Genomic DNA, 22,019 nt, shown 5'->3' on the forward strand with positions numbered 1-22,019 from the left:
CCTAAAATCTTCAAGTCCAGATTTACAGGATCCTGAAAGTAACTTTTGGTTTCCATTGCTTGACAAGATATTTGTTTTCAATTTAGAAAGCAAAAATGTTGTAACTATCATTAAAAAAAAAATTAAGTTACTCTGAACTCTAATTTATGCAGCAGAGAATCTAAATCCCAATGTGTCTTTCTGCAAAATGACTAGCCCATGTCATACCTTAGCAGAGATGGCTCTGTTTAGCACTTGCTATTGGAAATATACCTCTTAGGAGGACCAACTGATACTTTTTTTCCCTGAATTTAAACCCAGATTAAACAGAAAAATATGTAAATTAGCGCTGCAGGCACTGTTCTAATTTACACACCACATAAAATAATGAATGATTTTTTAACAGTGGGTTACTTTTTATCACTATGAACTATCATATTAATTTATTTTTTATAATTTGATTAAAGTATAGTTGACTTACATTGTATTAGTTTCACATGTACAGCAAATTAAGTAATTTTTACTTATAAATATATGTATTCTTTTTCCCCTTATATTGTTACAAACTATTGAGTAGATTTTCCTGCACTATATAATAGATCCTTGTTAATCATCTATTTTATACAATAGTATGTATGTTATTCCCAACCTCCCAATTCCTTCCTCTCCCTAATAGTTTCACCTATGATAATCATGATTGCTTTTGAAATGTATGTGTTTGTTTCTGTTTTATAAATGTTATCTTGTATTTTTTTATTAGATTGCCCATATAAATGATATATGATAATTGTCATTCTCTTATTTACTTCATTTAGTATGATAATTTCTAGGTCCATCTGTCTTGCTGCAAATGATATTATGTCATTCTTTTTTATGGCTGAGTAATAGTAATAATATATATGTACCAAATCTTCTTTATCAAATCCTCTGTTGATGGATATATAGATTGGTTCCATGTCTTGGCTATTGTAAATAGTGCTGCCATGAACACTGGGGTACATGCATCTTTTTGAATTATGATTTTGTATTAATTCAGTTTTAAGGCAAAGTTTTGATTCATTTCATCAGGCAGATAAAGGGTTGAAAGATACTATGCAATAATCACTGTACAAGGCTGTAAAAAAAAAATGGTTCATTTGGTCTATGCTAAATAGATGACCAACTGTCTTGATTTTCCCAGGCCTTAGGACTTCCTGATTTAAAATCAGAAGAATCCCCAGCATAAAAGAACAAGCTCAAATATTAGGCAGGGGAACCTAGAGATAAGCTAATGATAAAATACTTAAAACAGTGATGTTCCTATATCAGCCCCTGTAAAGGTCACGGAAGGTTAAAATAATAATTCCTATGAATCTTGCAATCACAGCCATGCTCTATATGAAAGGGATGTTCATGTATTACTGAATTTAAGAACAGGTTTTTCCATTAAATATGTACCAAATTTCAGCTCTGTGAATAACTAATGTGACTAGATACAACTACTGCAGTGGTCACTTTCTGGGACTGCTTTATCTCCTTCCTAACTAGTCTTCTATATGCAATCATCCTTGACACTATTTACCAGCCTAGAAAATCTTGTGTAACTTCTAGAAATGTACCTAAAATCATGCCACACTCACTCAGAAAAAAATGCACATTCTTATTATGGTGTGGTATTTCCTACACACATTTCTTAATGTTTGTTCAATGCTTCAAAAACCTTGATCTCATTGCCAGTGTTTTATGTTTTACTTACTGCTGCCTCTGAGTTGAGAATTCTTTAACCAGATTTGCTTGAATTTTTTTCTCCCCATAGTTTTTTTTTTTTTTAGTACTCTTCTTTCTCTTTATTCCTTTACTTTATTTTTCTTCAAAGTACCAACCATTAAATAAGATCAGATAGCAACTCTGAGTTTGTTGGTTTATTGTCTGTAACACTTACTAAACTTTATATGATTATAGAATCTTGTGTGTTTTAATCACCAAATAATCTCAGCACTGTCATAAAATAGATACATAGTGAATATTACTTGAAGAAATGAATGTACTTTAAGAATGATGAATATGTTTTATCTTTTTATGTTAGGTTATCAGTTTTTATTTCTGGAAAGTTATAAAAAACAGCAGATGTGATGTTCCCATTGTGGCTCAGTGGTAATGAATCAGACTAGTATCCAGAGGATGTGGGTTTGATCCCTGTGACCACACTCAGTGGGTTAAGGATCCAGCATTGCTGTGAGCTATGATGTAGGTCACAGATGCAGCTTGGATCCTGCATTTCTGTGGCTGTGGTGTAGGCCATCAGCTATAGATCCTATTCAACCCTCTAGCCTGGGAACTTCCACATGCTGCTGGATACAGCCCTAAAAAGATTAAAAAAGAAAAAGATTAAAAAAAAAAGAGGATGTCTAGGAGACTATCTAGCATTTAGATCCAAAAATATCTTATATCCCCTCTGCCTCTGTACTTTTTTTTGTTAGCATTTGTCAGCTAAACAGTCTTAAAAATGTGTTCCTATTTCTCTATGGTAATTTTTTTCCACAATATTATTCACCTTACCAAAGTTATATGAAGTCATTTGATTTTACTTTACAAAAGGGAGAATAATTGCAACAAACCATTAATTATTTGTAATTATTTGTAAATGTTTAAATATTAGTAGTCCAGGTCAATATTGCCTAAATCTTTGACATAATATGGCATTAAGAGTCTCCCTCAGACAGAAGAACACTAAAGTAAGCATTTGCATTTGACACTGAAGCTGATTAATTAAAGAAATAAAATATATTTTGAAATTATAAGAGGTCCCACAATCACGGTTTATACATGTTTGGGAATAGTGAACAAAGGAAAGAGCAAATTTCCAGAATTGATGTGACACAAAGAGAAAAAGAGAAGCTGTAAAAGGTTGAGTTATTTTGTATCATTTTTCTTAGATTTCACTTATAAGTTCTATCATGATATTTGTCTTTGTTTGACTTACTTCACTCAGTATGATGATCTCTAGAATGTATTTTATAAACAGAAACAAACTCAAAGATTTCAAAACCAATCTTATGGTTACTTTAGGTGAGACCACTGGCAGGAGGGAAGAATTGGGAGGGTAGGAATAACATATACACACTACTGTATAACATAGATGATTAATGAGAACCTATTGTAGTAGCACAGGTAAATCTACCCAATAGTTTTTAATAACCTATATGGGAAAAAAGAATGGATATAGTTATATGTATGAATGATTCACTTTGCAGCACATCTGAAACTGATACATTGTAAATGAACCATAGTCCAATAAAGTTAAAATTTTAAAAAGATTGTTACACATTTAAAAAAAGTGTAGACATAAAACACTATAAAAATTATCCAGAAAGAAAAATGTCATTTTTACCTCTTCTTGATTTTTTTTCTAAGTAATTAATATATGATATTAATTCTACTGCTTTACTTAATTAAATCTGAAGAGAGTAAGTACAATCATGTAAGCTACAAAACATCTTGTTCATACCTGCTTTCTAGTGGAAATTTTTCAATTGCTCAGACTCTGCTGCCATCTATTGTGTAGAAACTAAACTATAGAAAATAATATTGTCTCTAATCTCAGTATGCTTTGAGGAAGTACAAAATATGGAATTAAGCTGGATCTTTTGCAGAAGAGTAGTAATTATCCTGTACTGAACAAGGCATCATGCACAGAGCAAGACATTTACCAATTAGGAATCTTGGGAATATTGAAATAATGAGAAATCTGAAGCAGATACACAGGCTCAAAAATTAAATACTGTAAAACAGGTTTAAGTAATAGAGGGACTTAGAATTGAAGAATACAGAAATTCTCTGAGTAACATATGCCAATCCCTTTTGTGAATATGTTGTGTTAAATTAACAGACACTGAGAAACACAATGATTCTGTGACTTGTTTGTAAATGATCATGGCCAGGAGTTATACAGAGATGAATACTTTAGTTGTCTTGTTTATCTTTGCTGGCTATGATACTAGACCTTAAAGATCCCTTGATGAGATGCTTACCAGAAGAAATTGGAAGTGGACCATTCAATTCAGATACTGAAATTGATTCAAGAAAAGCTGCAGTATTGAAGGAAAGTCAGCTCATTCTTAAGCAAATATTAATCAAGTCAGAGTTACTTTTTATGCTCCTGTTTGGTTTCATTTCATGTTCTGTGCTTTGTTTTTATCTTCATTTTTCTCTCAAGAAATTCAAAGCAGTTGGTGTTCATGGAGAAATGGAATCAAACTTCAAATGATTTCATTTTGTTGGGGCTGTTTCCCCAAAATCAAACTGGCCTCCTTCTCTTGTTTTTTATCATCTTCATATTCTTTCTCGCTTCGGTGGGTAACTCAGCCATGATTTACCTCATAAGATCAGATCCCCGGCTTCACACACCTATGTACTTCCTCCTCAGTCAGCTCTCCCTCATGGACCTGATGTACCTCTCCACTACAGTCCCCAAGATGGTGTTCAATTTTCTTTCTGGCCAGAAAGGCATTTCCTACCTGGGATGTGGTGTGCAATCTTTCTTCTTCCTGACCATGGCATGTTCTGAAGGCTTACTTCTAGCCTCCATGGCTTATGATCGTTATGTAGCCATCTGCCACCCCCTTCACTACAGCATCCGTATGAGTAAAAGGATGTGTGTGAAGATGATTATGGGATCTTGGATCTTAGGGTCTATAAACTCCTTGGCACACACTGTCTATGCTCTCCATATTCCTTACTGCCAATCCAGGGCCATCAATCATTTCTTCTGTGATATCCCAGCCATGTTGCCTCTGGCCTGCATGGACACCTGGGTCTATGAATACATGGGTTTTGTGAGCACAAGCCTCTTTCTCCTCCTTCCTTTCCTTGGCATCACAGCATCCTATGGCTGGGTTCTTTTTGCTGTCTACCATATGCGCTCAAAAGATGGAAGAAAAAAGGCCTTCACTACCTGTTCAACACATTTAACAGTGGTGACTTTTTACTATGCACCTTTTGTCTACACCTATCTTCGGCCCAGTAATCTCCGCTCACCAGCAGAAGATAAAATTCTAGCAGTCTTCTATACCATCCTCACCCCCATGCTCAATCCCATTATCTACAGTCTGAGGAATAAGGAAGTGCTAGGGGCCATGATGAGAGTGTTTGGGATATACTCTTCTATAAAATAATAATAATGGCTATCCTTACTCCTCTGTTTCCTCTTTCCATGTTGATTAGAATGCTCTAGAACTGTACCAACTTATAAAAATATAATGTGAGCCACATATATAATTTAAATTTTTCTACTAGGCATCTTTAAAAAGTGAAGTTAATCTAATACATTTATTTAATTCTAATGTTATCATAGATATTGATGTTAACAATATTGTTATCAATGATGTATTATTGTAATGCATATTATGCAGTGTATTAGATTACACATATATTTGCATATATATTGCTGCTACCATAGTAAAATACTCCTGGAGGCATTATCATTTCTACATTTCATCATTTCATTGATACAAAATTATTAAAGCAATCTTTTTACTTTTTTTTCATTTTAAGTCTTCAACGGTCCTTGTATTTATATTTAGAGTCTACTGCAAATCTGACTACAAATATTTTAAGTGCTCATTATCCACATGGGGCCAATGTTTACTGTGCTGGACAACACAGCCCTAGAGCATTCAATAAAATGCTTTTAAATGTTTTAAATGTAGCATATAAAATATATTTGTGATGCATAAAATATGGATAGCGGGATATGAAGTAACAAGCAAAACAAGTATGCTAATATTTTTATAAGTTTTCTTACTGTTTCACTCCATCTTGATTGTAACCAATGACCTAACTCCATCCTATTTTAATAACCTTTATAAAACAATTTTAAGGAATCTTATTTGACTTATAATTTTTTCTGATTTCAATAAAATATTGACATAAGTGAGCTGTGTAGAATTATGAGAATTGTTTTTTTCTACATTCAAATTAGGAAAATTATGTATTTAAATCACCTTAAAGAAGTTATTTGTACTTAATAAAGATGTTTACTTAAAGGCCAGGAAACAAATGACTGATACAACATATAAAATGAAAGTAGGGCCTTCAGATTTTTGTTACAACATTTAAAATATAAACATGACCTTACACAAGGTCAAAGTCTAAGCTATTGTGTCACATTATTGCATTTAACACAAGTTTTACTACTGCTATTATACTAACACACTTTAAGTTACTTCAACTTATTCATAAATGAGGTTAGGTAGGAGTTTTAATTATCACAGGGAAAAAAAAGACTTAGAGGAGTCCATCCCCCACAAATCCATTTGTTACCTAAGTTTAAGTTCTCAATATTTTTCATTGGTCTCTTTTAATTCTTCCTTAAGTGTTTTCATGACTCAGGTCTATTTCAGTCATAAAATGTATCCTACACATTGCTATCCAAGTTACTTTCCTAAAACATAAATATGATATTGTCATTCCACAATCTTTGATTTACTATTAGATTCACAAAACTTTCTAATATTAATTCATACTCAAGTGCTTCTAAATATTCATGAAGTCTACCTTTACCTGTGTCTAAAGCTGTAGACTAAAAAGGAAAAAAAATGCAAAACCCAAAATTTAAGAGTTATGTTTTATTCTGTGAATATAACTGAGGACTTAAGTCCAGGACAGACCATCTCAGAAAATGGAGATTGCTCTGAAGAGGCAAAGATAGGGAGCCAGGATATATAGGAACTTTTGCAACAAAGATCAGGAACAACAAAACATCAAAATATCACTCTAAATTAAACTAGGTATCTTATATTAAGTAATTTAGAGCTTTTCTATGAATAGGAAGATGCAAATGTCTGGGATCACTGGAATCGTTCCTTTAATATGCATCTCACTATCTGGGGCCAGTGTTCTGTACTTTTGAACCCTGAGTTTTCTCAGGGTGCATCATTAGTGGGGTGAGGGTGACTGCAGTGCCTGAGTGTTTGGCAGCAGTCAGTCCATTTGTCTCTATCCTGAGTTCTCTCAGGACTTACTGTGTAGGGTGGCTGTAGTAGCTTGATGGCTACAGATTCCTTTGTTTACTTGATACAGTAGACATCATTTTTATTTCCCATATCCCAACCACAAACTTACTTTACACTGATGGCCTGTCCCTGAAGCCCTCTATTCCCCTTTGCATGTGGAATTTAGTGATAGGTTCCCAGGAGTATGGTGCCAGACTCTCCACCCCATCCCAAATGTGGCTATTCACCTTGGAGACCAGCTGCCAACATGGGTATGAACCTGCTCAAGATTTATACTCTCTCCTGGAATGTGGATGCTCAAGTTGGGCAGCAAGATACAATGGCCTGTGGAAAACTAATGTCTGCATAGATTAACCACCTACAAAGATTAACTGCTCTCTGTCACAAGACTTGACCGCCACCCCTTCCCCTGACCTTCCCCTCCTCCTTTATTGTTCCTGCTACAAGTTCCCACCATAAATTACTGCCACAGATTCCCACCACAGATCCTTTATAAGCATAACATCTCTTAGCAGTCGGTGCTGGTGCCATGTTGAGCTCAGCCCTTCCATCTCCATCTTGGATGCTTTAATAAATCTCTCTTGCTTTAGCAACTTGGCCTTGAAAGTTCCTCTCACAGCAAACCTAACATTTGGTGCCAAAACCTGGGAGGGAATGGTGAAGAAACAGGAAAGCAATTAGTGGTGCCCAAAACCCCTGGGTTTGCAACCCTGAGAGCATCAGGAGGTAGCAGCTCGACCTGGGCTAAACTCCAGATCTCCCTCAGGTTTAAGTCCCTGACCTAAACTCCTTCCCACCAACCCTCTTGAGCCCAGCCAGGGAGGAATGCTGAACTTTGTGTTTCCATTACTAACTCTGCATCCAACAGCAGCCTTTTTAATTCTTGGGTAAGTAATTGCTTCCTTTCTAGGTCTTCTGTCATCATGGCCACTGGCCCCAGTTCCTCTGTTTTGGGGACACCCACATCAGAGTGCAACATCTCTCCCTTTTCTCAGGTCCACTATGCAAAACTGGGAGAGGGCCAGCCTGAGTAGTGGCATCTCAAAGCTGCTCCGTTATTACCTCTGTCCCTTCTTAGTCCTCTCTTTGCTGCTAATCAGGGTGAATACTTGCTTCACTCCTAGGGAACATGTTTTTTAGCTGCCTCTTATGAAATTTAAACCATCTTGGACTAAGAGGAGACATTAGGATCATGCATCTTAAATTATTTTACTGCTTGGACACAATACAGACTGGATAATGGGTCTCAATGGCACTTTCAATTTTAATATCTTGTATGACCTTGATAACTTTTTCTTTTTTTTTCCTTTTTGTCTTTTTAGGGCCACAGCTATAGCATATGGAAGTTCCCAGGCTAGGGGTCTAATTGGAGTTGTAGCTGCTGGCCTATGCCACAGCCACAGCAATGCCAGATCTGAGCCACATCTGCAACCTACACCATAGCTCACAGCAATGCCAAACTATTAACCCACTGAGTGAGGCCAGGGGCTGAACCCACCTCCTCATAGATAATCTAGTCTGGTTCATTACCACTGAGCCAAGATGGAAACTCCCAAACTCGATAGATTTTATTATCTTAATAGCAAGTGGTCCAAAGTTCCTTATGTTCAGGCCTTCTTTGCCCTCTGCTCCCAACTCTCCCTCTGTCTCCATTTGCCTGTTCTACCATTCAAATTCTTTTCCTTCATTCAAAAAATTCACAACTGTCTCCCTCTGATTTTGATATTTCCTCCTTTGATCCTGCAGAACATTCTCCTCCGCATATAAACTTCTCTCTACTGACAGCTCTCCCACCAGCTCACAATATTTCTCTCTTCTGCCTTTGGCTTCCTCAGCTCCTCCTGATCCTAATCCAGATCCCAACCCCTCTCTCTCCCCTCCTAATACACAGCCCCAAACCTGGCCTCCTGTCTACAAAGACACCCCCTAACCAGCTCCTTTACTCCCTTTACAGTAAGTTGCAGGAACTGAAGGGATTGTCCAGGGATTTTTATTACTCAAATGAATTTATAACATCTGTAGTTGTATAATGATCATAACAATCTGATTTCACAGGATTTCCATCCCACAGCCCAAGCACATCCCCCCAACCCCCAAACTGTCTCCTCTGGAGACCGTAAGTTTTTCAATGTCTGTGAGGCAGCATCTGTTCTGCAAAGAAGTTCAGTCTGTCCTTTGTTCAGATTCCACATGTCAGTGAAAGCATTTGATGTTGGTGTCTCATTGTGTGGCTGACTTCACTTAGCATGATAGTTTCTAGGTCCATCCATGTTGCTAAGAATGCCGGTATTTCGTTCTTTTTAATGTCTGAGTAATACTCCATTGTGTATATGTACCCCATCTTCTGGATCCACTCCTCTGTCGATGGACATTTAGGTTGTTTCCATGTCTTGGCTATTGTAAATAGTGCTGCAATGAACATTGGAGTACACGTGTTTTTGTGAGTTGTGGTTTTCTCTGGATAGATGCCCAGGAGTGGGATTGCTGGATCAAATTGCAGTTCTATGTTTAGTTTTCTGAGGAATCTCCATACTGCTTTCCACAGTGGTTGCACCAATTTGCAATCCCACCAACAGTGTACTAGGGTTCCTTTTTCTCCACGCCCTCTCCAGCACCTACTGTTTGTAGACTTTTGGATGCTGGCCATTCTGGCTGGTGTAAGGTGGTACCTCATCGTGGTTTTGATTTGCCTTTCTCTAAAAATGAGTGATGTTGAACATCTTTTCATGTGTTTTTTTGCCATCTGTATGTCCTCTTTGGAGAACTGTGTGTTTAGATCTTCTACCCCTTTTTTGATGGGGTTGTTTGTTTTTTTGGTATGGAGGTGCAGAAAGTGTTTATAAAATTTGGAGATGAATCCCTTGTCAGTTGATTCACTTGCAAAGATTTCTCCCATTCTGTGTGTTGCCTTTTTGTGTTGTTTAGGGTTTCCTTTGCTGTGCCGAAACTTTTAAGTTTGATTAGGTCCCATTTGTTTATTTTTCTTTTTATTGTCAATACTCTGATAGGTGGATCTGAGAAGTTTGTCATTTTGATAATATTAACTCTTCCAATCCACGAGCATGGTATATCTTTCCATCTATTTGTGTCATCTTTGATTTCTTTCATCAGTGTCTTATAGTTTTCAGGGTACAGGCCTTTTGTCTCTTTAGGTAGGTTTACTCCTAGGTATTTGATTCTTTCAGATGCCATGGTAAATGGGATTGCTTCCCTAATTTCTTTTTCTGCTCTTTCATCGTTAGTGTATATAAATGTTGTCAATTACTGTGTATTAATTTTGTATCATGAAACTTTGCCAAATTCGTGGATAAACGCTAACAGTTTTCTGATAGAGTCTTTAGGAATCTCTAGGTATAGTATCATGTCATCTACAAATAGCGATAGTTTTACTTCTTCCTTTCCAATTTGGATTCCTTTTATTTCTTTTACTTCTCTGATTGTTGTGGCTAGGACTTCCAAAACTATGTTGAAAAGTAGTGGCGAGAGCAGACATCCTTGTCTTGTTCCTGATCTCAGGGTTAATTCTTTCACCATTGAGAATGATGTTTGCTGTGGGTTTGTCATATGTGGCCTTTATCATTTGAGGTAGGTTCCTGTTATGCCCACTTTCTGAAGGGTTTTTATCAGAAATGGGTGTTGGATTTTGTCAAAGGCTTTTTCCATGTCTATTGAGAGGATCTTATGGTTTTTATTCTTCGGTATGTTAATGTGGTGTATCACACTGATGGATTTTCAGATATTGAAGAATCCTTGCATCCATGGGATAAATCCCACTTGATCATGATGTTCAATCCTTTTAATGTATTGTTGGATATGGTTTGCTAGTATTTTGTTGAGGATATTTGCATCGATGCTCATCAATGAAATTGGCCTGTAGTTTTCTTTTTTTGTGGTGTCTTTGTCTGGTTTTGGTATCAGGGTGATGGTGGCCTCCAAGAATGAGTTTGGGAGTATCCCTTCCTCTGCAATTTATTGAAATAGTTTCAGAAGGAGAGGTGTTAACTCTTTAAATGTTTGATAGAACTCGCCTGTGAAGCCATCTGGTTTTTTGTTTGTTGGAAGATTTTTAATCACAGTTTCAATTTCAGTTCTTGTGATGGGTCCATTCATCTTTTCTATTTCATCTTGGTTTAGTCTTGGAAGATTGTACTTTTCTAAGAATTTGTCCATTTCTTCTAGGTTTTCCATTTTATTGGCATATAGTTGCCATATAGTAGTCTCTTATGATCCTTTGTATTTCTGTGGTGTCCATTGTTACTTCTCCTTTTTCATTTCTAATTTTATTGATTTGAGTCCTCTCTCTTTTTTGCTTGATTAGTCTGGCTAGGGTTTTATCAATTTTGTTGATCTTTTCAAAGAACCAGCTTTTCATTTCATTGATCTTTTCTATGGTTTTCTTTGTTTCTATTTCATTGATTTCTGCTCTGATTTTTATGATTTCTTTCCTTCTACTAACTTTAGGTCTTGCCTGATCTTCTCTCTCGAGCTGCTTTAGATGTAAAGTTAGCTTGTTTATTTGAGCTTTTTCTTGTTTCCTGAGGTGGGCTTGGATTGCTAAAACTTCCCTCTTAGAACTGCTTTTGCTGCATTCCATAGGTTTTGGAGTGTAGTATCTTCATTGTCATTTGCTTCTAGGTATTTTTTAATTTCCTCTTTGATTTCTTCAGTGATCACTTGGTTGTTTAGTAGCATGTTGTTGAGTCTCCACGTGTTTGTGTTTTCTGCAGTTTTTTTCTTGTTGTTGATTTCCAGTTGTATAGCATTTTGGTCGGAAAAGATGCTTGATATGATTTCAATTTTCTTAAAGTTACCAAGGTTGGATTTGTAGCCCAGGATGTGATCCATCTTAGAGAATGTTCCATGTGCACTTGATAAGAATGTGTATTCTGTTGCTTTTGGATGGAATGTCCTATAAATACCTATTAAGTCCATCTTGTCTAATGCATCATTCAGCGCCTATGTTTCCTTATTGATATTCTGTCTGCTTCATCTGTCCATTGCTGTAAGTGTGGTGTTAATGTCCCCGACTATGATTGTGTTACTGTCAATTTGTCCTTTTTTTGTTGTTTTGTTTTTTTGTTTGTCTATTTGCTATTTCTTGGGCTGCTTCCGTGGCATATGGAGGTTCCCAGGCTAGGGGTCTAATCGGAGCTGTAGCCACCAGCCTAAGCCAGAGCCACAGCAATGCGGGATCTGAGCCGCGTCTGCAACCTACACCACAGCTCACGGCAACGCTGGATCGTTAACCCACTGAGCAAGGGCAGGGACCGAACCTGCAACCTCATGGTTCCTAGTCAGATTCGTTAACCACTGCGCCACGATGGGAACTCCAATTTGTCCTTTTAAGGTTGTTAGCAGTTGCCTTATATATTGTGGTGAACCTATGTTGGGTGCTTAGATATTTAAAATTGTTATATCTTCTTCTTGGATTGATCCGTTGATCATTATGTAATGTCATTCCTTGTCTCTTAAAATATTCTTCATTTTAAAGTCTATTTTGTGTGTTATGAGTATGGCTACTCCAGCTTTCTTTTGATCCCTGTTTGCATGAAATAATTTCTTCCATCCTCTCACTTTCAATTTGTATGTGTCCCTAGAATTGAACTGGGTCTCTTGAAGACAGCATATATATGGGTCTTGTTTTTGTATCCATTGAGCCAGTCTATGTTTTTTGGTTGGGGTGTTTAGTCCATTAACATTTAAGGTAATTATTGATATGTATTTTTTTGCTTGTTTGTTTGTTTTTTCCTGGTGAGTAAATATTCTTAAAAAATGGGAGTTTACTCCTTAAGGGGAAAGGTAAGGAAGGAATTGCCTCTGTCTGGAACTCCTGCTGGTTTTATGTTCTAGATCTTGGGCAATTTCCCTGTAAATATTTGTAAATATTAAATTAACTAAATTGGAACTCCTTTGAAATTATTCAATTAATTTGTCTGCACAATAAATTAGACAATAAGGTATAACGTGAAGTAGGCTTAATAAGAAGCATATTTCAATTGGCATTTGGGGACCTCACAATGAGTTAGCCATTTCAAAGTTACTTCCTTCCAGGATACTCACTCCAATGTATCTAGGCTAATTCTGAATTATCTCAAAGGCAGACCAAGCTCAAAGAAATTAAATGTTCCCCTAATGTTCTCCTGTCTCAATCTTCTAGTCCTCCAGGCCTCTCAGCATCCCCTCACTGCCTCCTGCCTGCTCCAATCATCCTCCATATCCTTCATTTGCTGTATTTCCCTTCTATAACTCCAATCCAGATGCAGATTTTCTTAAGATTTCCAAAATTTACACTCTATTTCTTAAATATATTGTCAACATCAGCTCCAATGGTCTGATGGACAGGTCTATAATTTTTATGACTGTTTTGGAAAAAAAAATCAAGAAATTCTAAGCTTTAGGGAACAAAAGTTCTTCTAGGAGGACCTTGTATTTTTCACCCAGTGCCTTTGAGATGCAAATATTCTACCTGGTCTTGGGCTTCTCTGAACCCTTATTCCAAACCATCCCCAATTCTTACGACAAAAGAAAAGAAGTTGGGGAGGAGGTATTTTTAAAATGCTCTCTTGCCTAAACTCTAATAAAACTCAGTCGTCTTAAAATTGCTTATGGGCAAGATCTTAAAAATGTACTCAAAGAAACACTTAGCCACCTGAGCAGGTAGAAACATTATTTGATTTTTTATTTGTAAACTAGCAAGTTGTCCATTGTACCCGATTCATGACTAAAGTTTTAAAATGAAAACTGAGCTCTCTGTCTGTGTCTGTAAGTATGTATATATGTATATGTATGTGCATTATAGATATAAAATTCATCTGCTTCTAATGGCTTTGCCAAAATTAATTTATAAAAGTGCTGAATTTAATTGGTTGAAAGAAAAGTAAGCATTACACAATTCTCAGAAATATAATAGAAACTAATTCAAATGTTTTTCAAGTCCATTTGACCTAGGATTAATCTTTGGTAAATAAAAGCTAGTTTAAGTTGTTTTTTTTTTAATTATTCTTATATCCTTATAGTTTTCAACATTAAGTATAATACTTACATTTTATGAAGGTTTACTAAAAATTAAATAAGATTATAATATATCTGCTACAACATTTGGCAGGCAGAAAAGTAACTTAGAATGATGAATGATGTTGTTTAATACTTAATGATGAGTTATTGTTAATTTTGGGGAGGTCATTTAAATATTTTTAAGAATAAATACGTTAAACAAATGAGATAAGAGTTTTTAGGTAAACTTTTTAGGAATAGTTGTTTTATGATATGTATACTTAGCTACCCAAATCTCTTTGATCAATTTACCTATTTAGAGTTTTGCTAAATTAACTTAAATATGAGTTAAGTTAAATTCATTGAATATCTAGATCGTTTCCAAAAAAGATAAAATACTGAAATATATATTACTGAATATTGGCTTCATTTTACAGAAAAACTAGATATTTAGAGCTCCTAAAATTCCTAGTGTTGCCAAAACTCAGCCTCTGCCCACCAGTGCTGAATAGAAACATGAAGACAGAGTTTTGGATGAAGGAGTAAAATATAGCTTTTATTGCTTTGCCGGGCAAAGGAGGCCACAACAGGCCTCCTTTAAAGACTGTGCCTTCCATTGGGAAGAACTGTAGGGAGTTTTGTAGTAAAAAGGACAAAAATAGGACTCCAGATAAGAATCAGCGTTGAGAGAAATAAGCATTCTGCTTTTTTAGGGGAAATCTTATTCATCAAAACAGGCATCAGGAGATCTCAGCATGATTATGTTGGTTGTCTTATGGGTTATTGCCTAGAATAACAGTACTTAAAAAAAGGGCATATTGATCAGAGATTAGAACATACCAGGAAAGTTCCTGGAGAACATCCCATAGTAATAATATTTAACCTACAGGCAGTTGTGCTTAGGGTGCTAAAAGTAAACTGGAGCTAAATTAAAGTTTGTCTCTCTGTTGAAAGGATTTTTTTTTTCTACTCATTTTGATAATAAGATTGGGGAAATATTTTTCTTTACCTAATATGCCTAGTAATCTGCCTTTAAAAAAATGCCCTCTCTCTAATAAAAATAATCACAATAACATATGTTCTTTGTTGTTTTTACCAGGTCATTGATTATTTAAGTAAACCTTGTCATCTCAGTATCAAAAGAACTAAGTTTTGCTTAGAACTATATAAGCTTTGCCTATAAAGTCTTTAATTGCACTTTGGTTAAATGAAAAACTAAGCATTGTTTCACAGTGAACTATGATTCTTTTAACTAATGCTTTAACAACATTTTGATATTTTAACAAACTTTCCAAGATCAATTTCTAAAGTATTTTTAACATATAACAAACTTTGAGATATGAGATTTTTCTGAGGCCCCAAATTATATAAAAATTTGTTTTCTTTCCTTGTGAGAATAGAGATAATTAACAAAATAGGCTTGCTTGTTATGCTAAATTACATAAAAAATATTGTCAAGTAAATGATGACAAAATTTCTTAGGTTATATTTTATGCATAAATGTTATTAATGTGTTCTAAAATTGTATTAAGTTCCTAAAAATCAGATAATTTTGGTATAATGTTATCAGTCAGACAGAATTCTAGTCACTGTCTTAAATTGATGTCTGTCAGAAGTAACCACACTTCGAGATAATATTATTAAATCTGACAAGAATATACAGAACTCAAAGTAGCTGATGGCTTCATAAAATTGTTAACAATAGATCAAGAATAAACTGCAGGGGACTGAATGAACTAAAGTGGATGATTATATAATTTTTATGACTTGGTTTTAAACATTGTTAGGTTATTTAAGCTAACCTTATTTAAGCTAACCTTATCAGAATTAAGGAAACCTCTTTTCTCAAGCTATCTGACTTGCAGCAATTGAATAAAGTATATCTCTGGAAACAATTCTGTCTTTTTTCACACCCGATCCCTGCAGAATTTGGGAACTCTTAGTGAGTATTTTTATTTCATGGCAATATAATTATTTGCTTGAGTTCAATAAAAAATCATCAATTCCCATTATAATAGTAAACAATAGGGAAAATTGGTTATATTATCAAGGCTTTGATGAGAATATCATATTTGAGAGACATATGCATAGTCTCAGCTCTAACTAGACAGCTACAAGGAAATAGGGTTGATTCTATGAAACCAATAAAACTTCTTGGAAAAAGAACCTAGTACCTTGCTTACAGGGTTCCCAGCAGTATATCCAAATAAGGAAGGAAGGCCACTTCCTTGAAGGTTTAGGAACCTCAAGATATTTTGGGGAGGTCAAGAAGAGGGGAATTCACCAAAATATATAGGAATTGCAGGTGACATCTGATGGCAATTCCTTGACTCACCTTTCCTAGCCTCAAGAGGATTACAAATTCAATCTGAGATTCCTTACAAAAAGTTCCAGCACAGCATAGTTAAAAAAGATTATATGATCACTATTCTTGTTATACTTATATAAATAATCAAGTCCAAGTTTATAAAAACTAGACTTATTTTTAAAACAAATTGTTCTTTTTTTGTTTGTTTTTTTGTCTTTTTGCCTTTTCTAGGGCTGCTCCTGCGGCATGTGGAGGTTCCCAGGCTAGGGGTCTAATTGGAGTTGTCACCATCAGCCTACACCAGAGCCACAGCAATGTGGGATCTGAGCCACAGCAATGTGGGATCTGAGCCACATCTGTGACCTACACCACAGCTCATGGCAACGCCGGATCCTTAATCCACTGAGCAAGGCCAGGGATCGAACCCTCAACCTCATGGTTCCTAGTCAGATTCGTTAACCACTGCACCACATGGGAACTCAAGACAAATTGTTCTTAATTGGATATATTTGGTAGAAATTAGAGTTATTTTAGAGAGAAAAATATTTCAGTAATATGCTTTTGCGGATATTAGATTCTAGTTGTGTTAATTTTTTCTGAGGGACCAGTATTTAATTGTAAATTGGATTAGATTACAAATTATGTTAATTTCCTCCCTTTGATTCTCCAAATAATGTTTCCAGTTATTCTTCTTATCCTTTGACCTGATCATTGAGAACTAAAACTACTCTTTCTGAAGCCATTCAAGCTAAAGTTGGACAACTCAATATAAAAGAGAAGAGAGAAAAAAATGCAAATTTTCTCCTGGAGTTTTGGGGTATATTTCTCTATTATCAGAAATCTAGTGTAATTACTTTTTAAAATGTTCCTTTATATTAGGTGTCAAGTGTTAAGGCGCACTCCACCTATGAATTATACTGTCAATTAAGATGATATTCCCCTTTTGCTCTTTTCATTTTCCCAGGGATTTTACTTTTTCAGTACCTAATCAGGCTTCTGCGCAAATGCTTAGATCTTAATCTATTGAAGCTTGAGCCCTCCTAGTTCTATAAAAGTGTTTCCTATTATTTCCAAATTTTTTCTTGCTCGCCCATATTTTCTGTCAGGCCTGAAGCTAGCAGAGTAGTAAACAATTGCATGTCCTTTTCTAACCTCTTCTTTCTTTTTTCTTTTTCTTTTTTCCTTTTTTTTGTGATTACTTTGTAATTTTTTTAAGAGTATAGTTGATTTACAGCGTTGTGTCAATTTCTGCTGTATGGCATAGTGACCATTTTTTTTCTATTATCTTCTATCATGTTCTACTCAAGAGATTGTACACATTTCCCTGTGCTGTACAGTCAAACCTGTGCTTTACAAGTTCAAACATAAATTATGCATCAGTGACCAGCCAAACAGACCACACTGTAGGCTGGACTTTTGTGACACCCATTCATTTCTTGTCTATGTGGTAGTGGTCTATGCTGTTCCTCATAAAGCACACACACAAAAAAACAAACAAACAAAAACAAAACCCTGACACTTTGAGGGCATTTTCATGCTCACATGGGCTTCATACTCATGTAGGCTTCCACATATGCCATCCTACCCTATATAGATGTTGATAAGAGAGACTGGGATTTCCTTCATGGATACTTTTTCCCAATACCCAATTATTTATTCTCCTCATGCTTACCAATTGTTAATTATCTGATTAGCACCTGTATGTACAAGATAAGGAAAGAATGAAGAAAGAGGCAGACCACTCCAGTTTGGTAGGTGGCAGTTTTAATAAGCAAGAGAACAAAATTATGAGGTTTTTCTTGGGAAGCCCCAAGAGAAATATATCTCTACACTTGTCCAACAGAATCTTAAAAACACACATAAAGGATTATTTGGGTTCAGTCACATATGTAGTCCAGATGGATGCAACAAAACCTTAAGCTCTCAAGGCTATGCCCTTAGAAAATTTCCCACTGTGGGAAGAGTAGGCAGAATGTATATTCAAAGCACAGAGGAGAGGGTGAATGAATTCTGAGTCCAATCTGAGGGTTAACCAGTTGTCATATCTTCTCTATTACTTTCTATAGCGATTCTCTCTGTTTCAAGCCATCAGTCCAATGGCTACTTCCTTTTGTTATAGGATTCCTAGTTGAGAACTTAGAAGGGTAGAGGGATAATTGTTTTTATGTTAGAGAGATAATTAGTTTGAATTTTAAATATTTTATAAGATTATACTTATATTATTGACATATATTCTTATATATATTCAACTAATTAATTAAAACAAACACATAAGGAAAAGGCATATCTCATATAAACTAAATCAGAGTCCATAGTCATGTCTCAACTGAATATATTTTTCAAATTGCCCTAGACTATTTTGTTTTTTTGTTTTTTTTTGGTTTTTTTTTTGCCCTAGACTATTTTGACATGAATTTTCACAAGTTAGAAGTGTTTATTTTTCCTCTTTTTTGTCTATTAATATTTTAACATTTTTTGAAAAAATGTGTATAATTAGAAATTAAAGAAAATGAATATATACCAAGAATAACATAAATGAGTTTGCATTAAATTTCCCTTTATGTTTGTGAGGGTTTTTTGTTTGTTTGTTTTGTTTTGTCTTTTTGCCGTTTCTTGGGCCGCTCCCGCGGCATATGGAGGTTCCCAGGTTAGGGGTCTAATTGGAGCTGTAGCTGCCAGCCTATGCCAGAGCCACAGCAATGTGGGATCCGAGCTGCATCTGCGACCTACGCCACAGCTCACGGCAATGCCAGATCGTTAACCCACTGAGCAAGGGCAGGGATCGAACCCGCAACCTCATGGTTCCTAGTCGGATTCTTTAACCACTGCGTCACAACGGGAACTCCCCGTTTGTGAGATTTTTGATTTTTTTTTAATTCAACTATCTCTCTAGAAATACTTAAAATCAGTATTTCAGAGATAGTCAATTAACCACATATGACATTAATTGAAACATTATTTATGATACAATATTTTATTAGGGGTCTGATAAATTATAACTGATGATATGTAAAAGTAAATTGTTCTATGAGACAGTATAATATTTGGGGAAAAAACTTTGTTATGATATAACTACACATTGGCAGGAGACAAAATTTCTACGGAAACATAAAAAAGACCATTTAAAACTATGATATGCTTCATCAGAGCATAAACTCCCAATATTTATTAAATTAGTAGCTCAGCTAAATTACTACTTGCATTTACAATGTATACCACATAGTCACTTTCCTCTACGGTATTAAGCACTTCCTCTTTGCCAGAGCTTATTGCTTTTTCCTGAAAGTTATAGGTTCTTTCATTAATATACTCTCAAAGAATATTATTTAATCAATATATAATATCTAATCTCTGGTTGCTATCTTCATTAGTTAAGTTTTATCACCAATGAACTATCTTTACAGCATTCTAACTGGCACTTTTAACTGTACCAGACAGGTGAAAATTGTAAAATCCATATTGTGTATTAAAAGTAAATTACCCACCACTTGTAAAGACAAAAAGTTGTGTGAAATTTTAAGTTTTATACTATGATGTTTTAGGCTTCAAGTCCCCTTCAAGGAGATTAAACCTAGAAGTCTCTGGCCATGTCTCATTGCAATGTCCCTTCCCCCACTTTGAACAGCCTGGTAAGGAAGGAATGTCATCCATTCCTTATCTCGCCTCTATATAACATTTTCCCTATGCAAATAAGATATTCTGCCCAAAATCAGTCAGATCAAATATGCCCAATGTAAAGGTCAAACAGCACTCAGCCCTTATGCATGGTGTAGGGGAGTTGGGACAGGAGAAATTGGGTCTCCAATCAGGTTCACTTCATGGGAGTATAAAAACAATTGTAAAATGAGTTGGGGCCTCTCTTAACCTGCACACATGTGAGCTCTCTCTCACTCTCTCTGAAAATGTGCTTCCACTTTAATAAACCTGTAAAACCCCAGACTACCTGCATCTCCAAATCTTTGTTGTGTATCAGCAATGATTGAGAAGCAATGCAGAGGGACCTGACATTCTAAACCATCCTCTGCTACCAGACCTGACAGTCATATGTTGCTTAGGCATTTTCATGTGGGCAAAAGCAAAGAATTAGGTTTTATGAAAGAGTCCTGGAAATCTTTGGTGAAACAGGAAATGGTTCAAATTTCCACACAGTATAAGCAAGGATTGAAGTAAGCTTCTATGACCAATCAGCTCTCTTCTAATAAAAACTCTTACTTCTACAATAAATAGGATTCTGAATTGTTGAATCAAGAAAGTCTGAGACACTATTTGACACTGAGTCATTCTTGCTATAATTATATGTATGTAAACTTCTTCCTACTCATGAAATTACATTCACTTAAAAAGAAAGACACACCAAAGTTCTACTGAGTAGTAAGTCTTTGCTTCTTGACAAAAGAACACAATCTCTGGTTAATTTGTATTTTTCTCCTTCATGGAATGATGTGGTTTCTTGCTCTGGTAGTGAATCCTAATCTATGGGACAAATATCCTCATCTAATATTGTTAATGGTATTTACTGACCCTAAAGAAAATTTTTCCTTGTGTGCTACTATTCATGATCCAGCTAAACTGGACATTAAGCTCTCTGCCTCACTGACTCTCACCATTTTATGTATCCTACTTCTCAGTTAATGCATGGCTTTACCATCACAAACCTTACATGAAAGATACTGTTTTATTTATTATTTCACTCTCATCTTTTCTAATGTGTTTTCATCTGGTCAGTTTTGAGACCCTTTGTTTACATTAAACTTGACCTGATTATTTATATGAGCTCAGCACAATTGTGATTGACCATATAAGACACCTTTTCTCTAATTCTTCCAACAATCAGTCTGATTTTTCCAAGGGTCTTTATTGGCTATATAAAGTAAATCTTAGTTTCTCAAAGCCTTCTGTTCATACTTGAATTTGTATGCATCTTTGTCAAATATGGCATTCCAGTCAAAGCACTGATAATATAGCCAATGTTTCCAATTGTGTCCTGTTACAAGGAGAACCAATTAGTATTAAACGTCTGCAAATAATTAATTTGCATGAAAACAATACTCAAGAGTTTCAAAATTTTTGAAAAATCAGATGGGAAGTAAAAGTAAATAGTGTATCTCTGTTTATAAATTGTTGTAAGTCACAGATAGCCTAAAAGAAAACATTTTCTTCAATCTATATAAACAAATCTTTAAGGAGTCAATGATGTTTCAAACAAAATATCAATAAAAATTGTAATCATCCTCCTCCTCAGTTCATCCAGTCCCATGCAATGAATATATGTTATGTTCGAACCTGGTTTTTCCATTATTCCTTTCAATGAATCTCCTTAAAGAGAGAACTTTTGCAAAAGCATCTGAGAAAAACAATAAAGCTCTCTAAATGACAAAGACTTAAGATGCCCATTGTTTTTTGTTTTTGTTTTTGTTTTGTTTTTGAGGGCCCATTCTGTGGCATATGGAAGTTCCCAGGCTAGGGGTTGAATCTCAGCTGCAGCTGCTGGCCTAAGCCACAGCCACAGCAACTCAGGATCTGAGTCATTCTGAGATGTGTCTGTGTGCTAGTCTGGATCTCAGATCCTTAACCCACTGATCTAGGCCCGGTATTGAACCCAAATCTTCATGGATACTAGTTGGGTTCATTACTGCTCAGCCACAACAGGAATTCCAATATACCTATCATTGTTAATGACATGAAGAAAATTGTTGGGAATTCCCATCATGGCACAGCAGAAATGAATCTGACTAGGGTTCAATCCC

General features: G+C 35.5%; 1 protein-coding gene across 1 annotated transcript; it reads left to right on the top strand.

Annotated features, from left to right (window-relative positions):
* The first annotated feature begins 4,196 nt into the window (after positions 1-4,196).
* LOC125124189 (olfactory receptor 2L13-like) lies at positions 4,197-5,132 on the top strand. The gene has a single exon (XM_047774339.1). It carries the CDS (start codon positions 4,197-4,199, stop codon positions 5,130-5,132), a length of 936 nt encoding a protein of 311 aa, XP_047630295.1.
* The last annotated feature ends 16,887 nt before the right edge of the window (positions 5,133-22,019 follow it).

This window comes from Phacochoerus africanus, chromosome 4 (genome assembly GCF_016906955.1).
Source record: "Phacochoerus africanus isolate WHEZ1 chromosome 4, ROS_Pafr_v1, whole genome shotgun sequence".
NCBI lineage: Eukaryota > Metazoa > Chordata > Mammalia > Artiodactyla > Suidae > Phacochoerus > Phacochoerus africanus.